The sequence below is a fragment of the Oncorhynchus keta genome, chromosome 35, assembly GCF_023373465.1.
Source record: "Oncorhynchus keta strain PuntledgeMale-10-30-2019 chromosome 35, Oket_V2, whole genome shotgun sequence".
In the NCBI taxonomy this organism is placed as follows: domain Eukaryota; kingdom Metazoa; phylum Chordata; class Actinopteri; order Salmoniformes; family Salmonidae; genus Oncorhynchus; species Oncorhynchus keta.
Window position 1 is genome coordinate 66,757,283 of NC_068455.1, and position 26,780 is coordinate 66,784,062.

The following is a 26,780-nucleotide window of genomic DNA, read 5'->3' on the forward strand; positions in this document are numbered from 1 at the left end:
TGATTGACTCCGCTGTCCTGGCGTCGTGAGGGAGTTTGTTCCACCATTGGGGGCCAGAGCAGCGAACAGTTTTGACTGGGCTGAGCGGGAACTGTACTTCCTCAGTGGTAGGGAGGCGAGCAGGCCAGAGGTGGATGAACGCAGTGCCCTTGTTTGGGTGTAGGGCCTGATCAGAGCCTGGAGGTACTGAGGTGCCGTTCCCCTCACAGCTCCGTAGGCAAGCACCATGGTCTTGTAGCGGATGCGAGCTTCAACTGGAAGCCAGTGGAGAGAGCGGAGGAGCGGGGTGACGTGAGAGAACTTGGGAAGGTTGAACACCAGACGGGCTGCGGCGCTCTGGATGAGTTGTAGGGTTTAATGGCACAGGCAGGGAGCCCAGCCAACAGCGAGTTGCAGTAATCAAGACGGGAGATGACAAGTGCCTGGATTAGGACCTGCGAGCTTCCTGTGTGAGGCAGGGGTACTCTGCGGATGTTGTAGAGCATGAACCTACAGGAACGGGACACCGCCTTGATGTTAGTTGAGAACGACAGGGTGTTGTCCAGGATCACGCCAAGGTTCTTAGCGCTCTGGGAGGAGGACACAATGGAGTTGTCAACCGTGATGGCGAGATCATGGAACGGGCAGTCCTTCCCGGGAGGAAGAGGAGCTCCGTCTTGCTGAGGTTCAGCTTGAGGTGGTGATCCGTCATCCACACTGATATGTCTGCCAGACATGCAGAGATGCGATTCGCCACCTGGTCATCAGAAGGGGGAAAGGAGAAGATTAATTGTGTGTCGTCAGCATAGCAATGATAGGAGAGACCATGTGAGGTTATGACAGAGCCAAGTGACTTGGTGTATAGCGAGAATAAGAGAGGGCCTAGAACAGAGCCCTGGGGGACACCAGTGGTGAGAGCGCGTGGTGAGGAGACAGATTCTCGCCACGCCACCTGGTAGGAGCGACCTGTCAGGTAGGACGCAACCAAGCGTGGGCCGCGCCGGAGATGCCCAACTCGGAGAGGGTGGAGAGGAGGATCTGATGGTTCACAGTATCCAGCCGATAGGTCTAGAAGGATGAGAGCAGAGGGAGAGAGTTAGCTTTAGCAGTGCGGAGCGCCTCCGTGATACAGAGAAGAGCAGTCTCAGTTGAATGACTAGTCTTGAAACCTGACTGATTTGGATCAGAAGGTCATTCTGAGAGAGATAGCGGTAGAGCTGGCCAAGGACGGCACGCCAAGAGTTTTGGAGAGAAAAGAGAGAAGGGATACTGGTCTGTAGTTGTTGACATCGGAGGGATCAGTGTAGGTTTTTTTCAGAAGGGGTGCAACTCTCGCTCTCTTGAAGACGGGAGGGACGTAGCCAGCGGTCAGGGATGAGTCCAGGTGAGGTAAGGGAGAAGGTCTCCGGAAATGGTCTGGAGAAGAGAGGAGGGGATAGGGTCAAGCGGGCAGGTTGTTGGGCGGCCGGCCGTCACAAGACGCGAGATTTCACCTGGAGAGAGAGGGAGAAAGAGGTCAGAGCATAGGGTAGGGCAGTGTGAGCAGAACCAGCGGTGTCGTTTGACTTAGCAAACGAGGATCGGATGTCGTCGACCTTCTTTTCAAAATGGTTGACGAAGTCATCTGCAGAGAGGGAGGAGGGGGGGGGGGGGGGGGGAGGATTCAGGAGGGAGGAGAAGGTGGCAAAGAGCTTCCTAGGGTTAGAGGCAGATGCTTGGAATTTAGAATGGTAGAAAGTGGCTTTAGCAGCAGAGACAGAGGAGGAAAATGTAGAGAGGAGGGAGTGAAAGGATGCCATTTCCGCTCGGCTGCCCGGAGCCCTGTTCTGTGAGCTCGCAATGAGTCGTCGAGCCACGGAGCGGGAGGGGAGGACCGAGCCGGCCTGGAGGATAGGGGACATAGAGAGTCAAAGGATGCAGAAAGGGAGGAGAGGAGGGTTGAGGAGGCAGAATCAGGAGATAGGTTGGAGAAAGTTTGAGCAGAGGGAAGAGATGATAGGATGGAAGAGGAGAGAGTAGCGGGGGAGAGAGAGCGAAGGTTGGGACGGCGCGATACCATCCGAGTAGGGGCAGTGTGGGAAGTGTTGGATGAGAGCGAGAGGGAAAAGGATACAAGGTAGTGGTCGGAGACTTGGAGGGGAGTTGCAATGAGGTTAGTGGAAGAACAGCATCTAGTAAAGATGAGGTCAAGCGTATTGCCTGCCTTGTGAGTAGGGGGAAGGTGAGAGGGTGAGGTCAAAAGAGGAGAGGAGTGGAAAGAAGGAGGCAGAGAGGAATGAGTCAAAGGTAGACGTGGGGAGGTTAAAGTCGCCCAGAACTGTGAGAGGTGAGCCGTCCTCAGGAAAGGAGCTTATCAAGGCATCAAGCTCATTGATGAACTCTCCGAGGGAACCTGGAGGGCGATAAATGATAAGGATGTTAAGCTTGAAAGGGCTGGTAACTGTGACAGCATGGAATTCAAAGGAGGCGATAGACAGATGGGTAAGGGGAGAAAGAGAGAAAGACCACTTGGGAGAGATGAGGATCCCGGTGCCACCACCCCGCTGACCAGAAGCTCCGGGGTGTGCGAGAACACGTGGGCGGACGAGGAGAGAGCAGTAGGAGTAGCAGTGTTATCTGTGGTGATCCATGTTTCCGTCAGTGCCAAGAAGTCAAGGGACTGGAGGGAGGCATAGGCTGAGATGAACTCTGCCTTGTTGGCCGCAGATCGGCAGTTCCAGAGGCTACCGGAGACCTGGAACTCCTACGCGCTGGGACCACCAGATTAGGTGGCCGCGGCCACGCGGTGTGGAGCGTTTGTATGGTCTGTGCAGAGAGGAGAGAACAGGGATAGACAGACACATAGTTGACAGGCTACAGAAAGGCTACGCTAATGCAAGGAGATTGGAATGACAAGTGGACTACACGTCTCGAATGTTCAGAAAGACTTAGACAAGAATCTATTGACTAAAATGATTAAAATGATACAGTACTGCCAGTAGCTGCGTTGTTGACACTACGCTAATCAAGTCGTTCCGTTGAGTGTAATAGTTTCTACGGTGCTGCTATTCGGGGGCTAGCTGGCTAGCTAGCAGTGTTGTTTACGTTACGTTGCGTTAAAAGAAGAATATTGCAGAGTTATGTGCATCCTTTCAAACACACCCTTCTCATTAACCTGTGGTGAGTTATTTATCATTTTTGATGAACAAATAAGGTTTTATATATAATATGGTTAAATAAAGAGCAAAATTATTTGATTATTTTATTTTTGCTCTGGTCCTATAAGAGCTCTTCGTCACTTCCCACGAGCCAGGCAGGGTAGCCTAGTGGTTAGAGCGTTGGGCTAGTAACCGGAAGGTTGCAAGTTCAAATCCCTGAGCTGACAAGGTACAAATCTGTTGTTCTGCCCCTGAACAGGCAATTAACCCACTGTTCCTAGCCTGTCATTGAAAATAAGAATTTGTTCTTAACTGACTTGCCTAGTTAAATAAAGGTAAAATAAAAAATTGAATGGCTTGAATTGAGCTATAGCCCTGGTTCCCACGGTCACAGTAGTATTTTTCTGAGCCTGTATTTAAACTCTCCCGAATGGCGCAGTGGTCTAAGGCACTACATCTCAAGAGGTGTCACTACAGTCCCTGGTTCAAATCCAGGCTGTATTACATCTGGCCATGATTGAGAGTCCAATAGGGCAGCGCACAATTGGCCCAGCGTTGTCTAGGTCAGGCCGTCATTGTAAAGCTAAATCAAATCAACTTTTATTGGTCAAAAAATGCTTGTGCTTCCAGTTCCGACAGTGCCGTAATATCTAACAAGTGAACTAACAATTCCCCAACAACTACCTAATACACACAAATCTAAAGGTGTGAATGAGAATATGTGCATATAAGTATATGGATGAGCAATAGGTGCAATAGATGGTATAATATACAGTATATACATATTATATGACTAATGTAAGATATGTAAACATCATTAAAGTGGCATTATTTAAAGTGACTAGTGATCCCTTTATTTAAGTGGGCAGTGATTAGGTCTCAGTGTAGGCAGCAACCTCTCTGAGTTAGTGATGGCTGTTTAGCAGTCTGATGGCCTTGAGAATAGAAGCTATTTTTCAGTGTCTCGGTCCAAGGTTTGATGCACCTGTACTGACGTCACCTTCTGGATGATAGCGGGGTGAACAGGCAGTGGCTCGGGTGGTTGTTGTCCTTGATGATCTTTTTGGCCTAAATAAGCATTTGTTCTTAACTGACTTCCCTAGTTAAATCAAGGTAAAATAAAAAAGGGTGTGAAATCTGAAACCACTTGTAGCTGGGATGTCCTTCCTACAATTTAATTCACAATTCCGACTCCATCAGCTCCTGGCTGAACCCTACATAGACCCCTTTCTTTGTTTACTAACATTTCCACACGAGGGCGATGCGCACAAGTTGGTGGCAGAACAAGGGGGAGTTCTTATAGAACGCCAGCAAAAAAAGCCTCTATTTACGTTGCTTACGAGTGCATTTTACACTACTTTATGAATAACCTGGTATGAATAACCTGCTTAATATAATGTTTGTGTCATTATCTCAAATCAACTGCATTATACTTAAAAACACTTCAAATGGCTCTTTGGTTAGCTTTTGCTACAGCTTATGTCAATGAGCGTTAGCGATCTAGCTCACAACTGCCACAAACAAATATCATCTGAGCGACTGTTCAAGCAACAATCAAAACATCATTATAAGCCTATTAGAACCAGGACCAGGAGAGAGTGGTTTCATCACGGTAGCACATTCAGAGATCAATTTATAGCCATTAATCAAACATTATTAATAGATTTGAAACAAAAAAACACTTTCTGTCTGTTATAGACGGACAAGATTCATATGAGAGGAAAGGCAAGTTCCTAACGAATTCAGGAAGCCAAACTAGAGTTCTGTGAGAGGTTCACAGTGATGGGGGCAGACGTTTTGATCAAGAGAGACTTTTAGAAAATATGCACATTTTGTCTCACACTAAACATACAAATATGTATTTTACAGTTATAAGGAAGGGGAAATCTCATAGTTAGTCGTTTATTATTTGATTCTTACTATATTTAGAAAGCATAAAAGTCATTTCAAGCCTTATTCATACAGTTTTATATATCACATCAAATATTTCACATTTGTATCATATTTGTATTGTGTACTTGAGCTTGTGTCCTCAAAAGTGACTAGACTTCAGCAATTTACTTTAAAAAAATACCAGAAAGGGGAGATTTTTAAAAATCTTTCTTTGGGTATGCAACATTACTAGTCATTGTTTATGACTCTCTCATGATACATAATTACTTTTGGGGATTATGTAGATGACATTTTCGATGACATTTAGTTCCATATAACTGGTTTTAATACCCTTCTATTGACTTCCTTCCCATTGGATTGACTCTCAACTCAAACAGCAGTTCTAATTCCACTCCCCTGAGCGTCAGTCAGTTCCAATTCAACGTCTATTCCACAATGGTTCAACATCATTTCATTGAAATTACGTGGAAACAACATTGATTCAACCAGTGTGTTGCCAGTGGGTCACTTTGATGTCTCTCTGTCACACTCACACGGTGGCTCAGTTTCCTGGTCACTGGCAGAAATGATGAGATGTTTTACCAAGAGCTGGGACGACAAACTGAAAATGATCAACACCGATCACTCATCGCAGGCATTTTGCTGATATTGTTCTATTACGATAAGTAGCCTATAATAGAGAAATGTGAAGATTGAAATGAAATAAGTTTGATAATATGGGTGATTGTTAATGGGACAGTTGATGGCTACAACCATCAAACTAGTAGTAGTAGTTTAAAGGATCATTTAAAACCTGTGGTGCACATGAGTGTTCTAAACCTATCGTTCCATTCATCATTATCGCATCAATTCAGGCAATTTATTGCAATATGGATTTTTGGCCATTTCGCCCAGCTCTACTTTCACCCCCTACCACACACACACACACACACACACACATGCACGCAAACACACACTCACTCACACAATATCACAATATCCCCGAGTGCTAATTTTTAAGTGCTAGGTGCTGTTTAGAACAACAAACTTGTTCTCAAACTTGTCCAGCAATGTCTTCCACCAGCCATTCAGAATGCATGTCCATTTTAGTGCAAGATGAAATAGAATAAGAATACATGTCCAGTATTGCACAGTTAGACCCATGGTACACTCCAAAAGGGTTCCCCGGATGTCCCCATAGGATAAATATTTTGGGTTCCAAGGAGAACACGTTTGTGTTCCAGGGAGAACCATTTTTGGTTCCATGTAGAACCCTCTGTGGAAAGGGTAAAGTGGTCAATCAAAGGTGACCAAAACAATGCAATTGCCATGGAAACGTTTGGAGGATAAGGCTTTGAGGGAAAGATCCCATTTCCTCACTGCCCCACAGCAAAATTAGCCTACATTTAGGCTATTGTTTATATATGTGTATTTCACACTATGTTGAGGAGTAAAATGCTTGTATGGATGAAAACCCCAACACATCAACTGCATTACAGTTAAAAAGGACTTTGACTACCACCACCGATTTCTATATGCTAGTTATGCTAACTAGCGTATACACGTGGGAGTTAGCATTTAGCAGTCACTTCTGAGGGGGGGCTGGTAGCCTGGCGGGCTGGATCGAATCCCCGAGCTGACAAGGTAAAAATCTGTTGTTCGGCCCCTGAGCAAGGCAATTAACCCACTGACCCCCGGGCGCTGAAGACATAGATGTCAACTAAGGCAGCCCTCTGCACCTCTCTGATCCAGAGGGGTTGGGTTAAATGAGGAAGACACATTTCAGTTGAATGCATTCAGTTGTACAACTGACTAGGTATCCCCTTTCCCTCTTCTTAACCTGAAAAGGGATAACTTCTACATGTTATGCAGCAAAAACAGCCAAATATATTCAAATCTGACTTAAATACCAAATTGTGGGCCTGTTACAATACAGAAATCATGATGGATTTGTTTGATCAGATTTGTAGAATGTGTTCAAATCTGGCTAATGGAACGTCTGCGTTCCATTGACTACTTTCCCACATCTATGGTACCAAAAAGGTTGTACCTGAACCAAAAGGGTTCTACCTGGAAGCAAAGAAGGTTCCTCAAAGTGTTCTATGGAATCAGCCGAAAAACCCTTTTAGGTTCTAGATAGCATATCTATTTCCTAAAGTTTATGTAGGTATGGTGTCTTTATGGCAATGGTCTTGGACGGTATCAGTGAGGTTACAGCGATTTCAACTGAGTGGATTTGACTCTGGCGAGTGGTCTGGTCACTATTATAGCAACTAAGTTCTCCCTTTCCCTTTCATTGTTCCACAGCTCAAGAGAGCACAGAGTCCCCCTTTTCAGGGGAGAGAGGAGAGAGGAGGGAGGGGGGAGGAGAGGAGAGGAGAGGAGAGAACATGGATGCAATTTTTTGGAAGGCTCTTTTCAGTATTCATTTCAGGGGTAGGGATGGAGGACAGTGGAGGAGAGCCTGAGTGACTCATTCTACTACTACTACACAGGATAATCATGGCCCGTTCCGCTTTGTGTGTATGGAAATACACTGTTCTACTATATATGTGTCATATACGTTAGGTTAACGTGTGTGGTGTATGACTGACTGCTATTTGTGTTCATAATAATTAACTATATAGATGGTTATTTTACATGAAGTAAACTTGTATTACCTGTTTAAGACCATTTTTTGTGGTAGTTGAAGAAGTTAAAAAAGTTTTACTTAATTATACAAAGCAGAAAAATACAGTAGAAGTTAAATTATTAAAATAATTGGTCTGATTATTTTGATATACTACTATATCAACATTATTACTTTGGATTGTGGGGCAGTTAGATCACACATTTCAGCAACTACTACACTTTGGACTACAGGGGGATGTTTATGAAGTCTTCTCTAGGGGGATCAGTGGATAGAGGGACCCACCCACTGGCCGGAAAGGGTGAACCCCTTCCCTCTGAGAACCTCATCCCCCAGGGGACACGCAAGTTAACTGAGCATAACATACGGCCCTAAAATAAAAATGTTTTTATTTTTTGCCTGATTCTTTTATTTATTTTTTTCTCCCAAATTCAGTTTCTGTCAGAGTTTACTGGGAGTGGTGGGTTGGAGTCAGGCGCAGAGAGCAGAGGGTTCGGGAAATCGTAATTTATTCTCCGGCACAAAACGGTGCCAAAATACAGGGCGCAGACCAGCCCAAACACAGGACAAACCAGTCCGGAGAAAACAAACACGAAAACACATCCACAACCAACAGAGTACCAATCCCGCAAAAAACCTAGGCGGACCTAACAGGCCTAAATAGATATAAATAAAGAAACGAAACGGGGAACAGGTGCAACCAATAAGACAAAACGAAACTAAATGGAAAAAGGGATCGGTGGCGGCTAGTAGACCGGTGAAGACGACCGCGGAGCCCCACCCGAACAGGCAGGGGAGCCACCTTCAGTGGGAGTCGTGACAGTTTCTCCATTTTGTTTTCCAGGTTTCTTTATTTCCTCATTTTTTTCTTCTGTTTTTTGCACTCAAAATAAAACCATTTATATAGAAAAACAACTACATTGGATAAGTCCACAACAATGCTTAAACCAAATCAGGAGATCACTTCTGAGATCTGGGAAAAAAATTAAGAAACGTTGGCTGGACAGATCCTCGTTGAAGTTGCCACAGACAATGATTGGTTCAGTGCCTTTACACTATGACAATGGAAGGAGTGTGTGTGTGTGTGTGTGTGTGTGTGTGTGTGTGTGTGTGTGTGTGTGTGTGTGTGTGTGTGTGTGTGTGTGTGTGTGTGTGTGTGTGTGTGTGTGTGTGTGTGTGTGTGTGTGTGTGTGTGTGTGTGTGTGTGTGTACTGGTTTCAATGTGTTTGTGACTTCTTACCTGTAGAAAAAAATATTTGTGACACATCAAACAGACTGAGTTAGCAGGGCTATTAATGCACAGTGAGACCACATGTTGCTATGGTAACCAGGGAAGTATCACCAAACAAAGTTACATGACAATGGGAAGTTAGCTTAAAGCTTGTGTAAGTAAAATGTGTGTCCACAAATGTACCCAAATGTCTACAATATGTAAATAGTTGGTTAGTGAATGCCATGATGTGGTTATTTTGTTAGATACTTCTCCCTATTAGCCAACATCATGTTTTTTCAAAGCCATTTTAGCAGTCCGAACAGATTCACAAATCATGGGAATTTGGCACGCTGTGAAGACGTCTCCCTCTGAGGTAAGTGTTGCTAGGCAACCCCCCTGCAGTTGTTCGGGCAGTCCTTTTTTTATTATTGTTTCATTCACTTCTCTCTTTGACATGCACTGTTGGAGCTCAGAGTTTAAGAATGTCACTGTACCCTGCAATTACATCTGCGACCGTGTGCATGTGGCTAATAAACAAATCTGATCGGTCTAATCTAATCCTGCTCCTTCCGTGGCTAAAGCCAGTGTGAGAAACGGGCTAACAAACATTTGTGCTATGAAACAAAATAAATACTGCACTCTGACCCACAAAACTGTTTTGCCAGATTCATGTTATTAGACAAAGCAAGGTACTATAAGTGAACTTAAAAATGTGATGTAGTTTAATTAGAAATTGCAGCTGTTGAATCTGCTAGCTTCGGTCATTACTTTCTGCATCTTTAATGAAAGTAGTTGATTGGTTACTAAAACAGCTCTACCTATCACACCTGCTCCCGCTCCTCCTCTCTGGCACTCGAGGGTGCCAGGCTGCCCTTCATTACGCACACCCGTCACCATCATTACGCGCAGCTGCGCAATATTGGACTCACCTGGACTCCATTACTTTGTTGATTACCCCCTCCATATCTGTCTGCTCTGCCGTTTGTTCCCTGTGTCAGCATTGATGTCGTTATTTATCCCCTGTCCAGACGCTGTTTCTGTTCTGTTTCATGTCTATTGTTTATTCAATTATCACCCTGTACCTGCTTCTCGTCTCCAGTGTCGATCCTCACACTACCTCTTGATTGGTAGAAGCTATTCTTCTTCTGATTTCAGATTTTAAAAAGCAGAGAAGTAGAGGAATATTTCATACATTGTCTAAGTGGCAAAGCAGTCAAAGTAGCTGATTTGTGTCAGAAGTGACATGGTTTACAGTTAATAGATCAGAATGTTGGGAGTAATGACGTCACAATGGCCCTTTAGAATGCTGAAGGGGAAGGAGGACAAAAAGCGTAATAGTTACAAAAATATAAGATATATCAAAAAGTTGAATACAAGCACACTATTCCAGACTGATCTACACGTTTTAAGGTTTGAATTACATTTCTAGCTCAAACAGTGTAGGAGGAATAGCGTTACAAAGAAAAACAAGAAGTATGACGAAGATTTAGAATGGGACATTTGCTTCCCGAGTCCCATTAATAAACACAATGGTATTTTAACAAGAGACAAAGGCCAAAGGGTTCTTCAAAAGCCTGCAGAGTTCTCCAGATAGCCTAACAGCATCCCCATGGTGACAGGGTAGATGGTTGTCGAGTAAGAGACCTAAGGCTGGAACCATGCTGATGGCAATTTAAGATAAATCATTCGATTTTTAAAGCCTCTACATCAGGGCTGCCCAATTCTGGTCCTGGGGGGCCGAAACACTTCCATTTTTTTGTTTCTACCTAGCAGTTAATTGCAACCAACAGGTGTCCCAGGTCTGAATTAGTCCCCGATTGGGAGAGGATGAAAACCAGAAGTGTTTTCCAGGACCGGAATTGGGCAGCCCTGCTCCACATCAAGGTGAATCTAATATAACAGAGTTCTCGATTGCCTCTCGCCTGTCTACCAGTCTTTGTGCTAACATTCCTCTCCTTGTACTCCATGTCATACGCCCAAACAGGATTAAGCACGAAACAAGTCTCGATTTCAGGCTACATCGCCTATAGTTCTCGTTGAATCTAATAGTGTCCACATTCCATGATATGACAAATGATATGATAAGATAAAACACGATCATTTCAATCAATCAACTGACCGGAGGAACATCTAAAAGCTTTATGCATCGCTGTTTTAATCCATACAATATGTACATCCATTTCTCTTTCACAATGCAGGACATCCTTATCTTTACAGCTTTACATGGATCAGTAAAAACAAAGAAGGTGTAAATCAGTAGTGATAATACAGCAGTCCAAACAAAGGAACATCGTCAGGAGGTGGAACAGAAAGGATAATCGAACAGACCCCATCGTCCGTGTTCACTAAGCGTCTCAGAGTAGGAGTCTTGATCTAAGATAATGTCCTCCCCCCCGGGTCCATATAATGTTATTCATTATGATCTAAAAGGTCCCAACTAATCCTATATCAGCACGCCTACTCCCAGACGCTTTTTGAATACGAGCCTAAAAAAGTAGAAGCAGGTGGTCACTGCAGTCAGACTGTATTCAGGTGAGGTCGGTGCCCGGTCGAGACTCAGCTGGCCGCGCCTTAACTACATTCAAAACAGGAGAAAATCCTTTTCACTTCGTTTCTGTTTGGCTGACCTCTCGCTAAGACCTTGAACCCATTGATCCCATCGCTCCACTTTACCCATGGGTTCCGCTAGCCCCTTCTCGTTTGCTCTTCATTCTGACCCTCAACTGTCTCTGCAAACTCCCCCTGACCCATCTCCTCTGTAATAACCCTCTCTTTCCCCCCCTCACTCTTCACCTTATTTTCCCAAGCCTATCATCTCCCCAGTGGCCTCATATATGCACCAAGACATCATTATACAAGGTCCCCTCAACCCCCTTTACCATAGCCTCAGCCTTGCCATACACTCACTCACCCCCACCCTCCTCTCCCTTTGGGACAGCCCAGCCAGCTGACCTGACCTGCCTGCCTCCTCACTCCCTCAGTGTGGCTGCATATCATTCTCCTGCAGTGCTTTGTGTGGGTTGGTATCCTAGCAACAGACGGCCATGACATCTAGGGATCCGAAACCGGAGAGAATCCATTGCTGCTGCAACACTGCTAGCGGTAGCTAACACACTCGCTGCATCTGAAATGGCACCCTATTCCCTATTTAGTGCACTACTTTTGACCAGAGGCCTTACGAGCCCTTGGCAAAAGTTGTGCTCTACATAGGGAATAAAGTGGAGAAAAAAAATTGGATGCAACCACTGACTGTGCTGTAGTGTTGGGTTCTCCCCAGCCACTAACAGGCTACTCCCCCTCCAGCAGAGCAGGACAACAGTAGACTTTCTCCGTGACTACTGACTTAGAACCACACTGCACCAACGGTCCTGGGAAAGATGGCAGTGGTCTCTGAAAGCAGTTCAAAATGAACCAACGGTCTCTGGTTTTCTGAGATTAGTGAGAGAATAGAGTTGGAGAGATATATCTATATAAATCCATCTCAGCTTTAGATTTTGTGTGATTCTGAAAACTTTGTAAAATATGTTATATTAAGGTATTTCCATAGTTTTTCTGTTACAAAAGGTTCATATAATATCCTCTGTGGATACTATTTACAGTAAAATACAGTTTACAACTTTATTAAATCATTGATAATAAAATGAATCTCTTTCAAGGAAATCATAAAAGCTTTTTTTCAAGTTGTGAACCTGTATGGTTTTTGCCTGCGGTTAAAAGCGTGATGTAGGCTAGTGGATTGTTTTATTTTCAGTAGCATTGACGAATCACTGTAGTTGCAATGCAGTAAATTGAGTTTCCATGATACTCCTGACAACTAGAGAATCAGAAACAAGATCTCAGACGGGCTCAGACGAACAATAGAGAACAGAGACCACTTTCAGAAACCCTGCAATCTTTCTCTTGTCTGCTGGGAGGGACTGTCCTTTTCTCCTGTACAAACTGTCTGTACAAACTATGCAAGTGGTACACCAGTAGAATCTTCAAGTAAAAAAACACAACATTTTTTATGGGACACCTCTTATAAAGAAAAATACTAAAATAATCATCGTACAATCACACCTCATATTCAGGCCTCTACATTTCAGTGGTGATGTGTTGCCATGCCAACAGTGATACAGCGCCCGACTCACCAGTATGGGATATAACACCAATGAAGCATTTTGAGTTAATAAAATCCTTTATGCGATTGTGTCTCGTTATCTCATTGTTAGTTTTTTTTATTGCTTAATTAGATGGCACGTGGGCAGGATTTCCAAAATGATACTGATAAATACACGCTTTTGTTGACACTTGTTGAACACAAAATAGCAGTTTGACGAAAGAATGCAGCAAGACTTTCACCTTTGGCAAATTTCAACTTTCCAAAAAGTTGCCGCAGGTCATAGCTATACATTTCTTTATGTGATGTTGTCTTGTATATATGCTTATGACACATACGGTGTATGAGCAAAAGCGATATATATATTGGGTAGGAGGAGAAAAAATTCCATACTGGTCATCAAAAAGAAAGAAAGAAAAAAGACACAATTGTGCTACAAGTGCTTCTGCGTTCTTGGCACCTGTGGCCACAGTGGAGAATTCGTCGTCCTGTTAGCCACAGCAGAGTGATAGGTTCACCAGAGGAGTAGAGAGAGGGAGAGTCCATTTTGTGGAGTTCTGTAGACCCCCCCCCCTTTCCGTGTAAACTGCCACAGTGGCGTGTTTCTCCCTCACCCCTCCCCCTCCTCGTTTGGTGGAACATCCCAAAGACGGCCATCTTCTCAGACAGACAGTTCCAAAGTCCATTATTTTAGCATCGATGAAATCAACAAAAATTATAGATATAGACTGTAAATCAAAACAACAGTAATAGATATAGCTATGAACACAGTCACTCTAAAACGTCAAATGTAGTTCTTAGCGTTAGGGAGAACCATTTGCAGATTTGCCGCATTTTTGTCTCAATTTCTTCTCTCTTCAAGAAAACAAAAAAGACAAAAAGTAAAAACATTTTTTTCCCACCAAAGACCCTTAGTAACGGTACCCATATACATTCATTCCTGCTATTAATTCCCAAGGCCTTTGAAATCTGCACTCACCAATGGAGGAACACCTATACTCACAGGAATACTACTTGTGCGGTTTTGATATCTTTACTTCGGCAATTGTGCGTGTTCAACTTGACATCTGGGGGACAGGATGAGGGATTTTTGTCACATACCATTTTTTCCCAGGTCAGATAGGCCAAGAATGAAGACTTTTATGAGACAATCTACCGTCTACCTTCTTTAGATGTCTTGACGTCTAAGTTCAGTAAGGGGACCATCGTTTTTGGATTGGAAAGCCCTTGATAAAGGTGCTCTCCAATAAAATAGGCTTTTAGTTCTGATGCAGCATGCATGAATTAAACCATCTATTGCAGATCAAAAAAATACATTAACATTCTCCTGTTGTCCCAAGTCAACACAAACAATATTTCCCCCTTTTCTCAGAACCAACCAGGGGAAATAATTAACATGATTTTGGGGGGGGGATTGTACATCAGCAGAGCTTCAGTGGAATGGAATAGTATTAAGTTACATAATCACACTCTAGTGGTGGTTGCATACAGTTTTTCTTCTACATTCTAATACTGTGTATACGTTGCCGGTATCACAGGGTACTAAGACCAGACCAAACAGGGCATACCATAGCATTCGCCATATAAACAGAGTTGAAAATAACGGAGTACAGTAAAATGCATTATAGTGACATCAGTGTAGTTTGTCTGTTCCTCTCAAACAAGCCATATAGTTTTCTGTGGTGGTTGTTGAACATCAGCATGTCATTATTACAGTATATAAGGCCTTTGCGTAGGCTTGGTATAATATTCCGTTATTTATCCAGAAATAGCAGCCTAGGCTATGCATCTCCCACAATGCCTAGCGAGAGGGATATTGTTATTGAGACGGCGACAGCAGCGGTCATGGTTCACTTTGACAAGGCTTCACATTCGTCCACTTATTACACGACGTGGTGTACACTTTGTAGTGTACATTTAGTAGTGTACACTCACTAGGTGCACTCTTATAGCCTCACCATTTAACATCTGCCTCTGGCTTCTACATTCTCGTGGATCCATGTCAAACTTCTTCACCCAGGTCTGTTTGGAATTGTTCTGACGGAGGAGTGGAGGATCGATAAAAATGTTGATCATAAAGTGCATCCCAAATGGCACCCTTTTCTCTCTATTGCCCCATAGGCCCTAGTCCACAAAAGTGCAGTATGTAAGGAATTGTATCATTTGGGAAGCACTCAAACTGTGGCAATTTGGAGAAAGAGAAAGGCATTTTGAACTTCAATACTGACTTGTTCACTTTAAGTGCCCTCCACATCTCAATTCAGATGGTTGAACAAGGGAGAGGGGGTGTCAGAACAGCGAGACGATCTCTGAAAATACAGTAGACAGCCAGTCGTTTGACCCGACATCTGATATATCAACATGAGGTACTTCCCAAGAGCTATGGGGGCTTGGTGAAAAATAGTGGTGCACTGTAAAGGGAATAGGGTGCTTTTTGGAACGCATCCCATGATCTTACACACTCACTAATATTGACATTTGTCCAAAAGAAACAAGGACAAAACTATTCCACTTTCCACATCACGTCTCCATAGACTTCTCGCTACATTATATCCCCACTCCCTTGATAAAAACACAGAGAATCAACTGATAATATCAACGTAATAAAACATAGAAACAATTATTATTTCCACTGCTTGCCATGTGGCAGAATGTATCGAAGTCATTTTCAAGACACATTGCATGCAAAATAAAATAAACAATTCTCAAGCAAAGAAACACAATTTTGTTTAAATGTTCAGCTAAAAAAGAAGCTTATTTTCTGTATTTTTTTTTGTTAATTCTGTTTTTCTATTATTTTTCCAGGACAGGCACTGTACGTATATACGCACACACCAGGAACAGAGGCATGCCACACTGGCATTGCTTTTGCATTCTACGGTTGGCAGGCTTGATGTCATCGAGGCAGTGCTGTGGTGAGTGGATATAATGCACCTCTTCGCCCAACCCCACCCTACCTCCACAGACACTCAACACACACACCCATGCATCCTCCTCCATAGCTGCACCACACTGCTTTGATGACTCCACAATAGGGGAGTTTGGGGGGGGGGGGTTACAAGTTTAAATAGAATAAAAGCAGTGCAGCAAGACTGTGGCTCATGCAAAGATGGTGGGGTGTGGGTTGAAGGTTAGGAGGGGGTCTGGCCCAGGGTTGCAGTCAGATTTATGTATGGGGGGTCAGAAGTCGGAAAGGGGGAGTGGGGGATAGAAGTCAAGGCTAGGGGGGAGTGGGGGTAGAAGTCAAGACTAGGGGAGTGGGGGGTAGAAGTCAAGACTAGGGGGAGTGGGGGATAGAAGTCAAGACTAGGGGAGTGGGGGTAGAAGTCAAGACTAGAGGGAGTCAGGGGTAGAAGTCAAGGCTAGGGGAGTGGGGGATAGAAGTCAAGACTATGGGGAGTGGGGGGTAGAAGTCAAGACTAGGGGAGTCGGGGATAGAAGTCAAGACTAGGGAGTCGGGGTAGAAGTCAAGACTAGGGGGAGTGGGGGATAGAAGTCAAGACTAGGGGGAGTGGGGGATAGAAGTCAAGACTAGGGGAGTGGGGGATAGAAGTCAAGACTAGGGGAGTGGGGGATAGAAGTCAAGACTAGGGGAGTGGGGGATAGAAGTCAAGACTAGGGGGAGTGGGGGATAGAAGTCAAGACTAGGGGAGTGGGGGTAGAAGTCAAGACTAGGGGGAGTGGGGGATAGAAGTCAAGACTAGGGGAGTGGGGGATAGAAGTCAAGACTAGGGGGAGTGGGGGATAGAAGTCAAGACTAGGGGGAGTGGGGGATAGAAGTCAAGACTAGGGGGAGTGGGGGATAGAAGTCAAGACTAGGGGGAGTGGGGGATAGAAGTCAAGACTAGGGGGTGGGGGTAGAAGTCAAAACTAGGGGAGTGGGGGATAGAAGTCAAGACTAGGGGAGTGGGGGATAGAAGTCAAGACTAGGGGAGTGGGGGATAGAAGTCAAGACTAGGGGAGTGGGGGATAGAAGTCAAGACTAGGGAGTGGGGGGTAGAAGTCAAGACTAGGGGGAGTGGGGGGTAGAAGACAAGACTAGGGGAGTGGGGGGTAGAAGTCAAGACTAGGGGAGTGGGGGATAGAAGTCAAGACTAGGGGAGTGGGGGGTAGAAGTCAAGGCTAGAGGGAGTGGGGGGTAGAAGTCAAGGCTAGGGGGGTGGGGGATAGAAGTCAAGACTATGGGGAGTGGGGGCAGAAGTCAAGACTAGGGGGAGTGGGGGATAGAAGTCAAGACTAGGGGAGTCGGGGTAGAAGTCAAGACTAGGGGGAGTGGGGGATAGAAGTCAAGACTAGGGGGAGTGGGGGATAGAAATCAAGACTAGTGGGAGTGGGGGATAGAAGTCAAGACTAGGGGGAGTGGGGGATAGAAGTCAAGACTAGGAGGAGAGGGGGATAGAAGTCAAGACTAGGGGAGTGGGGGATAGAAGTCAAGACTATGGGGAGTGGAAGTCAAGACTAGGGGGAGTGGGGGAGAGAAGTCAAGACTAGGGGGGGAGTGTGGGGGATAGAAGTCAAGACTAGGGGAGTGGGGGATAGAAGTCAAGACTAGGGGGAGTGGGGGATAGAAGTCAAGACTAGGGGGAGTGGGGGATAGAAGTCAAGACTAGGGGAGTGGGGGATAGAAGTCAAAACTAGGGGAGTGGGGGGTAGAAGTCAAGACTAGGGGAGTGGGGGTAGAAGTCAAGACTAGGGGAGTGGGGGATAGAAGTCAAGACTAGGGGGAGTGGGGGATAGAAGTCAAGACTAGGGGGAGTGGGGGATAGAAGTCAAGACTAGGGGAGTGGGGGATAGAAGTCAAGACTAGGGGGAGTGGGGGGATAGAAGTCAAGACTATGGGGAGTGGAAGTCAAGACTAGGGGGAGTGGGGGATAGAAGTCAAGACTAGGGGGAGTGGGGGATAGAAGTCAAGACTAGGAGGAGTGGGGGATAGAAGTCAAGACTAGGGGGAGTGGGGGATAGAAGTCAAGACTATGGGGAGTGGAAGTCAAGACTAGGGGAGTGGGGGATAGAAGTCAAGACTAGGGGAGTGGGGGATAGAAGTCAAGACTAGGGGGAGTGGGGGATAGAAGTCAAGACTAGGGGGAGTGGGGGATAGAAGTCAAGACTAGGGGGAGTGGGGGATAGAAGTCAAGACTAGGGGGAGTGGGGGATAGAAGTCAAAACTAGGGGGAGTGGGGGGTAGAAGTCAAGACTAGGGGAGTGGGGGATAGAAGTCAAGACTAGGGGGAGTGGGGGATAGAAGTCAAGACTAGGGGGAGTGGGGGATAGAAGTCAAGACTAGGGGGAGTGGGGGATAGAAGTCAAGACTAGGGGGAGTGGGGGATAGAAGTCAAGACTAGGGGGAGTGGGGGATAGAAGTCAAGACTATGGGGAGTGGAAGTCAAGACTAGGGGAGTGGGGGATAGAAGTCAAGACTAGGGGAGTGGGGGATAGAAGTCAAGACTAGGGGAGTGGGGGATAGAAGTCAAGACTAGGGGAGTGGGGGATAGAAGTCAAGACTAGGGGAGTGGGGGATAGAAGTCAAGACTAGGGGGAGTGGGGGATAGAAGTCAAAACTAGGGGGAGTGGGGGGTAGAAGTCAAGACTAGGGGAGTGGGGGTAGAAGTCAAGACTAGGGGGGGTGGGGGATAGAAGTCAAGACTAGGGAGTGGGGGATAGAAGTCAAGACTAGGGGGAGTGGGGGATAGAAGTCAAGACTAGGGGAGTGGGGGATAGAAGTCAAGACTAGGGGGAGTGGGGGGTAGAAGTCAAGACTAGGGAGTGGGGGGTAGAAGTCAAGACTAGGGGAGTGGGGGGATAGGAGTCAAGACTAGGGGGAGTGGGGGGGGTAGAAGTCAAGACTAGGGGGAGTGGGGGGGTAGAAGTCAAGACTAGGGGGAGTGGGGGGGTAGAAGTCAAGACTAGGGGGGGTGGGGGATAGAAGTCAAGACTAGGGGGAGTGGGGGGATAGAAGTTAAGACTAGGGGAGTGGGGGTAGAAGTCAGGACTAGGGGAGTGGGGGTAGAAGTCAAGACTAGGGAGTGGGGGGTAAAGGCTAGGGGAGTGGGGGGTAGAAGTCAAGACTAGGGGGAGTGGGGGGTAGAAGTCAAGACTAGGTGGAGTGGGTAGAGGTCAAGGCTAGGGGAAGTGGGGGGTCAGAAGTCAAGGATAGAGGGAGTGGGGAAGGGTCCGAAGTCAAGGCTATGGGGATCAGCGCAATATATTTTTGGTCTATATGTCTTTTTAATTTTTTTTTCTTCACATTTAATTTCTTTATCTTTGTACAAGTATGACACAAGTTCTTGGGCTCATAGAAGTTGTATCTCTCCCTCTGCTGGTTCTGTCTGTGATAGGAGGATGGAGATGAGAGTGGTTATCGTTATGACGGGGAGAGAGGGGGTTGCCTTTTGGGTTTGTCAGCTACATATGGTATAGTATTCCAACTGTGAACACATTAACACATACTCAGAAGGATATAAATATACCTGTAAATTGGATATAGTATTGTATTTAAATTCAAATGGATACATTTGTGCTCAGATGCATTTTGTTAGGTCGACTACATATACTTTAAGTCCGCAAATATTGCAAATAATGTATTAGGCCTACCCAAGTAGTTTTCTCCAATGACCTGGATTGAATATATACTAGATTGCGATTACTTTGTAATTGTAGCTGTATCCATAAAATGTGCATACTACTATGTAGCAATGCTTCCATCAAATGTGTGTGATTATAAAAATCTTGAATTTATCCTTAATCAAATTCCAAACTTATTAAAAATGTTAGAATTTATCTTGATTCAATTAGTAAACAATTGATAAGTACACATATGAATCAATAATGCTCAAAGTTGAATTAGATTAAATCATTTACTCATTAGAAAATCCCATGATTAAATGAGTAATATGTTCAATATTGACACTTAAATATTCACCCTGCATGGGTATCCCTAGCCTGAACTACCCTCTTGTTTTCCCAACCAATTAGAGACCATCTCCATAGTTCCCATGCAGGTAGAATGGAATCATAGAATTAGGAACCATTGTCATTCTATAGAATCCATTCTGATACTGTGTTGAATGAGGGGATAAGAACATGACCAAATATGGAGGAAGAGATAGAGGGAGGAGGAGATAGTGGAATGGAGGAGGAGATAGTGGAAGGGAGGATATCAGAAAGCTGGAGGAGGAGTGATAGGATAGGTCAAAAGTAGTACAATATATAGGGAATAGGAGATGCAGCCTGTGTGTGCTTGTTTTCTGCCACCTGACTGCACAGTACATGTCCTGCCACCTGACTGCACAGTACATGTCCTGCCACCCGAATCCACAGTACATGCCCTGCTACCCGACTGCACAGTACATGTCCTGCCACCCGACTGCACAGTACATGTCCTGCCACCCGACTGCACAGTACATGTCCTGCCACCCGACTGCACAGTACATGTCCTGCCACCCGACTGCACAGTACATGTCCTGCCACCCGAATCCACAGTACATGTCCTGCCACCCGACTGCACAGTACATGTCCTGCCACCCAAATCCACAGTACATGTCCTGCCACCCGACTGCACAGTACATGTCCTGCCACCCAAATCCACAGTACATGTCCTGCCACCCGACTGCACAGTACATGTCCTGCCACCCAAATCCACAGTACATGCCCTGCCACCCGACTGCACAGTACATGTCCTGCCACCCGACTGCACAGTACATGTCCTGCCACCCGACTGCACAGTACATGTCCTGCCACCCGACTGCACAGTACATGTCCTGCCACCAGAGCCACGGCCTGTTCACCCCGCTACCATCTAGAAGGCGGAGACAGTACAGGTACATCGAAGCTGGGATAAGGAGAGACTGAGGAACAGCTTCTTTCTCCAGGCCATCAGACTGTTAAATAGTCACCAGTAGCCGGCCTCTGCCCAGTACCCTGCCCTGAACTTTAGTCATTATTACTAGCCGGCTACCAACTGGTACTCTACCCTGCACCTTAGAGACTGCTGCCCTATATACATACCCCCTTCATATGTATATCCTGTATTCTCGTCATCCTATATAACTACTGCTGTACACACCTTTTCTATTCATATACTGTCTATACACACAATCATATACATATATATATTTATTTTTATTTGGGGGGATTTGTGTGTATTGTTTTGTTAGATATTACTGCACTGTTGCAACTAGAAACACAAGCATTTCTCTGCACCTGTGTTAACATCCGTCAAATATGTGTCAACAACCAATAACATTTGATTTGATTTGTTCCTCTTGTCTCTCCACAGGGCTGCTGGTTTATGGGCTGTGCTGAAGTGGCTGGACAAATGCTAACCTACTTAGTCTTTTTGTCTAGGTCTTTTTGGGTACACACGTTGTTGTGACAATGGAGAGGGCTTAAGTGGGCTAATGAGAGACGGGGTGCGTTTGAGATAGAAATGCCACGTATTGAGCAGGAGGGGGTAGATGTTGGAGGGGCTGGTAGAGGTAATGAATACGGTAAGGAACAATCACATGGTATCAAAAGCAAAGGGAACACTCAGTTGATGATGTCATTTGAAAAGGCATGGGATGGTGATATATGTTAGGGATTTTTTAAATTTTTACAACAGGACAGGGTAAAAAAAAATTGTACTCGGGGATGGGGGGGGGGGCACTAAATTCAAAATGTAAAAAATTAATAAAAATAAACTAAAACCAATAAAAAGTTAGTGACTTAAGATGAATGAATAGAAACAGTAGTAGCAAGAAGAAGTAAGTCTAATAATATAAAATAAATAAAGTTGTCAGAGGAGAAGGCTCGTTGGGCGAGGGGCTCTGCCTCGAGGAGGTGGTGTCGTTGCTCTCTCCATCCCTCTCTCCCTCTCTCTCATCCCTCACTCCTCACGGAGCTGCAGACGGTAGCGTTGGTAACGGATCTGGAAGAAGAGCCTCTCTTGCGGCGAGCGGCTCATTCCGGGCAGCATGTAATCCTCGCTACCGCCGGTCCGCCGGAAGCCCAGTGACTCATACAGCTTGTGGGCAGCCATCTTGACGGCGGTGGTTCCCAGGACGACGGCGGCGTAGTTGTTATGCATGGCGAACTCTAGCACACGACGCCCCAGCAACTTGGCAATGCCCTTGCCGCGGAAGCGCGAGTCCACCGACATGCGCCGTAGTTCCACCGTGTTGTCGTCCTCCCGGCCCTGCGCCGCCACAATGCCGACCACCTGACCTTCCAGCACTGCCACCCAGAAACATGAGCCTGGAGAACCAGAGAGCCAAGTTAGAGACACACACACACACACCAAACAACAACACAAATCTGACAGTGTATACTTTACATGTAACCCCACCAAATACCATCTGACCTGATGTGAAGGGACTGAAGTGTCAGCCTACAGTAGGACTTTCCATGGCTGTCTTTATCTGACCCCTGGTTGGCTCAGTGTTACTCAGTGAAGGACTGAAGCAATAAGAAGGGAAGAGTCTACAAGAAGGCTACGCTAAAGCCCCTACACTATTTACCCTAAAACCCCTACACTATTTACCCTAAAGCCCCTACACTATTTACCCTAAAGCCCCTACACTATTTACCCTAAAGCCCCTACACTATTTACCCTAAAGCCCCTACACTATTTACCCTAAAGCCCCTACACTATTTACCCTAAAGCCCCTACACTATTTACCCTAAAGCCCCTACACTATTTACCCTAAAGCCCCTACACTATTTACCCTAAATCCCCCTACACTATTTACCCTAAAGCCCCTACACTATTTACCCTAAAGCCCCTACACTATTTACCCTAAAGCCCCTACACTATTTGCCCGAAAAAGCCCCCTACACCCTAAAGCCCCTACACTATTTGACCTAAAGCCCCCTACACTATTTACCCTAAAGCCCCTACACTATTTACCCTAAAGCCCCCTACACTATTTACCCTAAAGCCCCTACACTATTTACCCTAAAGCCCCTACACTATTTACCCCAAAGCCCCCTACACTATTTACCCCAAAGCCCCTACACTATTTACCCTAAAGCCCCCAACACTATTTGCCCTAAAGCCCCCAACACTATTTGCCCTAAAGCCCCTACACTATTTGCCCTAAAGCCCCCAACACTATTTGCCCTAAAGCCCCCAACCCTATTTGCCCTAAAGCCCCTACACTATTTGCCCTAAAGCCCCCAACCCTATTTGCCCTAAAGCCCCTACACTATTTGCCCTAAAGCCCCCAACACTATTTGCCCTAAAGCCCCATACAAATCAAAGGTATTTATGAAGCCCTTTTTACATCAGCAGATGTCACAAAGTGATTATACAGTAACCCATCTTAAAACCCCAAGCAGCAAGCAATGCAGATGTAGAAGCACACAATTTTTCTTAACCCCAAGAGCTCATTGAAGGCCAACTAACACCAGCATGTATTTATACACCCCTCAGAGCCTCTGGCTGAGTGGATCAAATCCTTTTTTGAATGACAGAGGGAGTGGGACTATTTGTGGTGTGTTTTTCTTGTTAGCATGAGTGGATGAATGACTTTTTCCCCTTATCCGTAATGGAAGGGACATTTTAAAATCTTTTATTCACCCCTGTCCAGTTGGTGGCAGCAATACAGCATTAGATGTGGTACGTCATAAAACCTGGAAGAAGAAGAAGATCAACCGGACAGTGGACTCCTATCCCCCCCAACGTTGGTCAGAACAACCTGTCATTAAAGCCACAATCTGCAATATTTCCTTCTGTTTAATCAATGGTCATTTCCATGGATTATATCTACAAGGTGTCAGCCAGGGCTGTTGAAATGGCACATTGTGGCTTTAAGCCGGCCCTGCTGCTCATGTGTATCGGGATGTCATAGTAATTACAGACTGGTGTTAATTGTTCAGATTACAGAGCAGTTAGAGGCTGCTATACAATGGCTTCTGTCAATTAACATAACCGCGTGATTCAGTTAAAATAGTGAACATGAGGATTGGTTCACTCTTTGAAAAAAGGGTTCTTTGGCTGTCCCCTCCAAAAAAACAACATGTTGGTTCCATGCATAACCCTTTAGGGTTCCATGTAGAACCGCTTGTGGAATCTCAGTCCTGGGGCCCCTCCATGGGTGCATGTTTTGGTTTTTGCCTTAGCACTATACAGCTGATTCAAATAATCAAATATTGATGATGAGTTGGTTATTTGAATCAGCTCTGTGTGTGTGTGTGTGGGGGGCTGAGTTTGGGAAACCCTCTGTTAGACCATTAAGTGATAGGAAAGCTGCTTTGAGGATATTATCAGGATATTATTCATTTACATTTTCCTCATTTAGCAGACACTCTTATCCAAAGCTACTTACAGACAGCACATTCAGACAGCGCATTCAGACAGCGCAAGTTGGGAAAAGCGACCACATATCAGTCATAGAAAGTAGAATCCTTCTTCGAAGTAGCCACTATCAGCAGTACCAGTGCCAGGAAGAAACACACAGCTGCAGATGTGTGAAGGAAAGTGGAGTTGAATGGAGTGTGGCCCTGGCACACACGATAGGGAACTACATAAGAGTGTGTTCTGTTGGTAAGACGTGCCAAAGAAAGTATGTCCAAAATCCTCAAAATCCACTAACTGGATGGATCTACTAAAAGGAGGAGGGATGCTACACACGAGACACTGGTCACAGTGGTGGCTGGCGTTTCCATTAGCAAAAACATTTATTTAAATGGCCTGAATGAAGTGTATCAGAGAGAGAAAGAGAATGAGGGAGGTAGAGAGAGAGAGAAAGAGAATGAGGGAGGTAGAGAGAGAGAGAGAAAGAGAATGAGAGAGGTAGAGAGAGAGAAAGAGAATGAGAGAGGTAGAGAGAGAGAAAGAGAATGAGAGAGAAAGAGAATGAGGGAGGTAGAGAGAGAATGAGGGAGGTAGAGAGAGAATGAGGGAGGTAGAGAGAGAAAGAGAGAGAGTGAGGGAGACAGACAGACAGACAGACAGACAGACAGACAGACAGACAGACAGACAGACAGACAGACAGACAGAGGGGAAGGGAGGGAGTTAGAGAGTGAGGGAGGTAGACAGACAGAGGGAGGTAGAGAGAGAGGAAGGTAGAGAATGAGGGAGCGAGAGAGAGAGAGAGGGAGGAAGGGAGTTAGAGAGAGTCTGTCTGTCTGTCTGTCATGTGAGAGTAGTACAGTACTGTACTGTGTCTGTGTTGTAGCTATACAGTATCTACAGTATCTAGGGATCAATACAGTACCATGATTTTGGAGATGTACAGAGAATGCTGGACAGGTTTTCTGTGGTTGAGGTTGTGTGTGTAGTGTGGATGACTGGCTTACTATATTCTCATCCTTAGTTTCTGATTTGCAAACCCCTCCAAAATGTGTGATAGCCTATTTATATTAGATACAGCACACACACACACACACACACACACACACGTCACAGAGCAAGTGATGAATTTATGCTAATACACCTATTGGACAACGTTATGAGGAATTTAAGGCCCCTGTGGGATTCAGTGGATTAATGATTGAATAAAACAACTGTCAGATGTATTACAGTCGGTCGCCACGGTAACAAGTGTGCCTGTCCAGACACGACATGACATGTAGCATCACGGAGAGGGTAGCTTCCCACCGCTGGGGAGGGTATTAGAAGGCAGCTAGATCTGCAAGCAGTGAATAGTTGGCAGGGATATTTTCCCATTTGACCTTTGACCTTGGTCATCATTGTGTGTGCAGATTTCATAGTGAGTCAGACAATTACTTTTTGGATTCTAGGACTTGGTCCAACTTGGAGGCTCTCCAGTATTGACTCTCCCTGTCTCTAGTCAGGTTGGAAGGGTCAGGTTCATTCCAATTACGGTGTAATGTGTCAGCGTTTTTAGGGTTGGGGTCAAGTCCATTTCAGTTCCAGTCAATTCAGGAAGTATACTGAAATTCCAATTTTCTTTTGGTTTTTGGTTTACTTTCTGAATTGACTGGAAATGAAGTGGAGAGAGGAGAAGATGTAGGTCGGTCTCAGAGAAGAATGATCGGAGGGATCGAAGGAAGAAGTGATCGGAGGGGATCTCGAAGAAGAAATGGAGAAAGTCAGATCAGAAGGAAAAATGATCGGATCGAGATCGAAGGAAGGTCGTCGGAAAGATCATGAGAAGGAAAGATCGAGAGAATCGTCGGAAGAAAATGGAAATCGAGGATCACAGAAGATCGGAAGAGAGTCTAGAAGGAAAGATGATCGGAAGAGACTCTCAGGAAGAAATGATCGAGATGGGATCTCAGAGGAAGAAATGATCGGAGAGGGATCTCAGAAGGAAAAGGAGAAGTCGTCGGAGAGGGATCAGCTACAGAAGGGAGATGAGTCGGGGATCTCAAGAAGGAAGAATCGATCGGAGGGGATCAGAAGGAGAGTCGGAGGGATCAGAAGAATGATCGGAAGAGGTTCAGAAGGAAGAAATGATCGAAGGGATCTCAGAAAGGAAGGAAGAAAGAAATGATCGGAGGGATCTGGAGGAAGAAGTGATCGGAGGGATCTCAAGAAAGGAAATAATCGAAGGGATCTGATCAGAAAGAAGTGATCGGAGGGATCTCGAAGGAAGAAGTGATCGGAAGGGATCTAGAAGGAAGAAATGATCGAGAAGTCATCTATCGAAGGAAGAAATGATCGAGAGGGATCTCAGAAGGAAGAAGGGAGGAGTCTCAGAAGGTAATGGAAGGAGTCGGGAGGATCTCAGAAAGGAATGACAGGTATCAGATCGGGGATCTCAGAAGGAAGAAGAGAGTCAGGAAGGATCGTCGAGATAGAAATGATCGAGAGGATCTCAGAGAAGAAATGATCGAAGAGTGATCCGACAAGGAGAAATGATCGAAGGGATCTCAGAAGAAGGAAGAGCAGTGATCGGAGGGTCCGAG

General features: G+C 45.4%; 1 protein-coding gene across 2 annotated transcripts in view; it reads right to left on the minus strand.

Moving 5' to 3' along the window:
• Positions 1-21,658: 21,658 nt before the first annotated feature.
• The window catches only part of LOC118368879 (N-acetylaspartate synthetase-like), a 73,896-nt gene continuing 68,774 nt past the window's right edge, over positions 21,659-26,780 (minus strand). For both annotated transcript variants that reach the window (XM_035753340.2, XM_035753339.2), the window contains exon 3: positions 21,659-22,160. In XM_035753340.2, the coding sequence (XP_035609233.1) occupies positions 21,793-22,160 (368 nt within the window). In that variant the 3' untranslated portion in view covers positions 21,659-21,792. The remainder of the gene's footprint in view (positions 22,161-26,780) is intronic.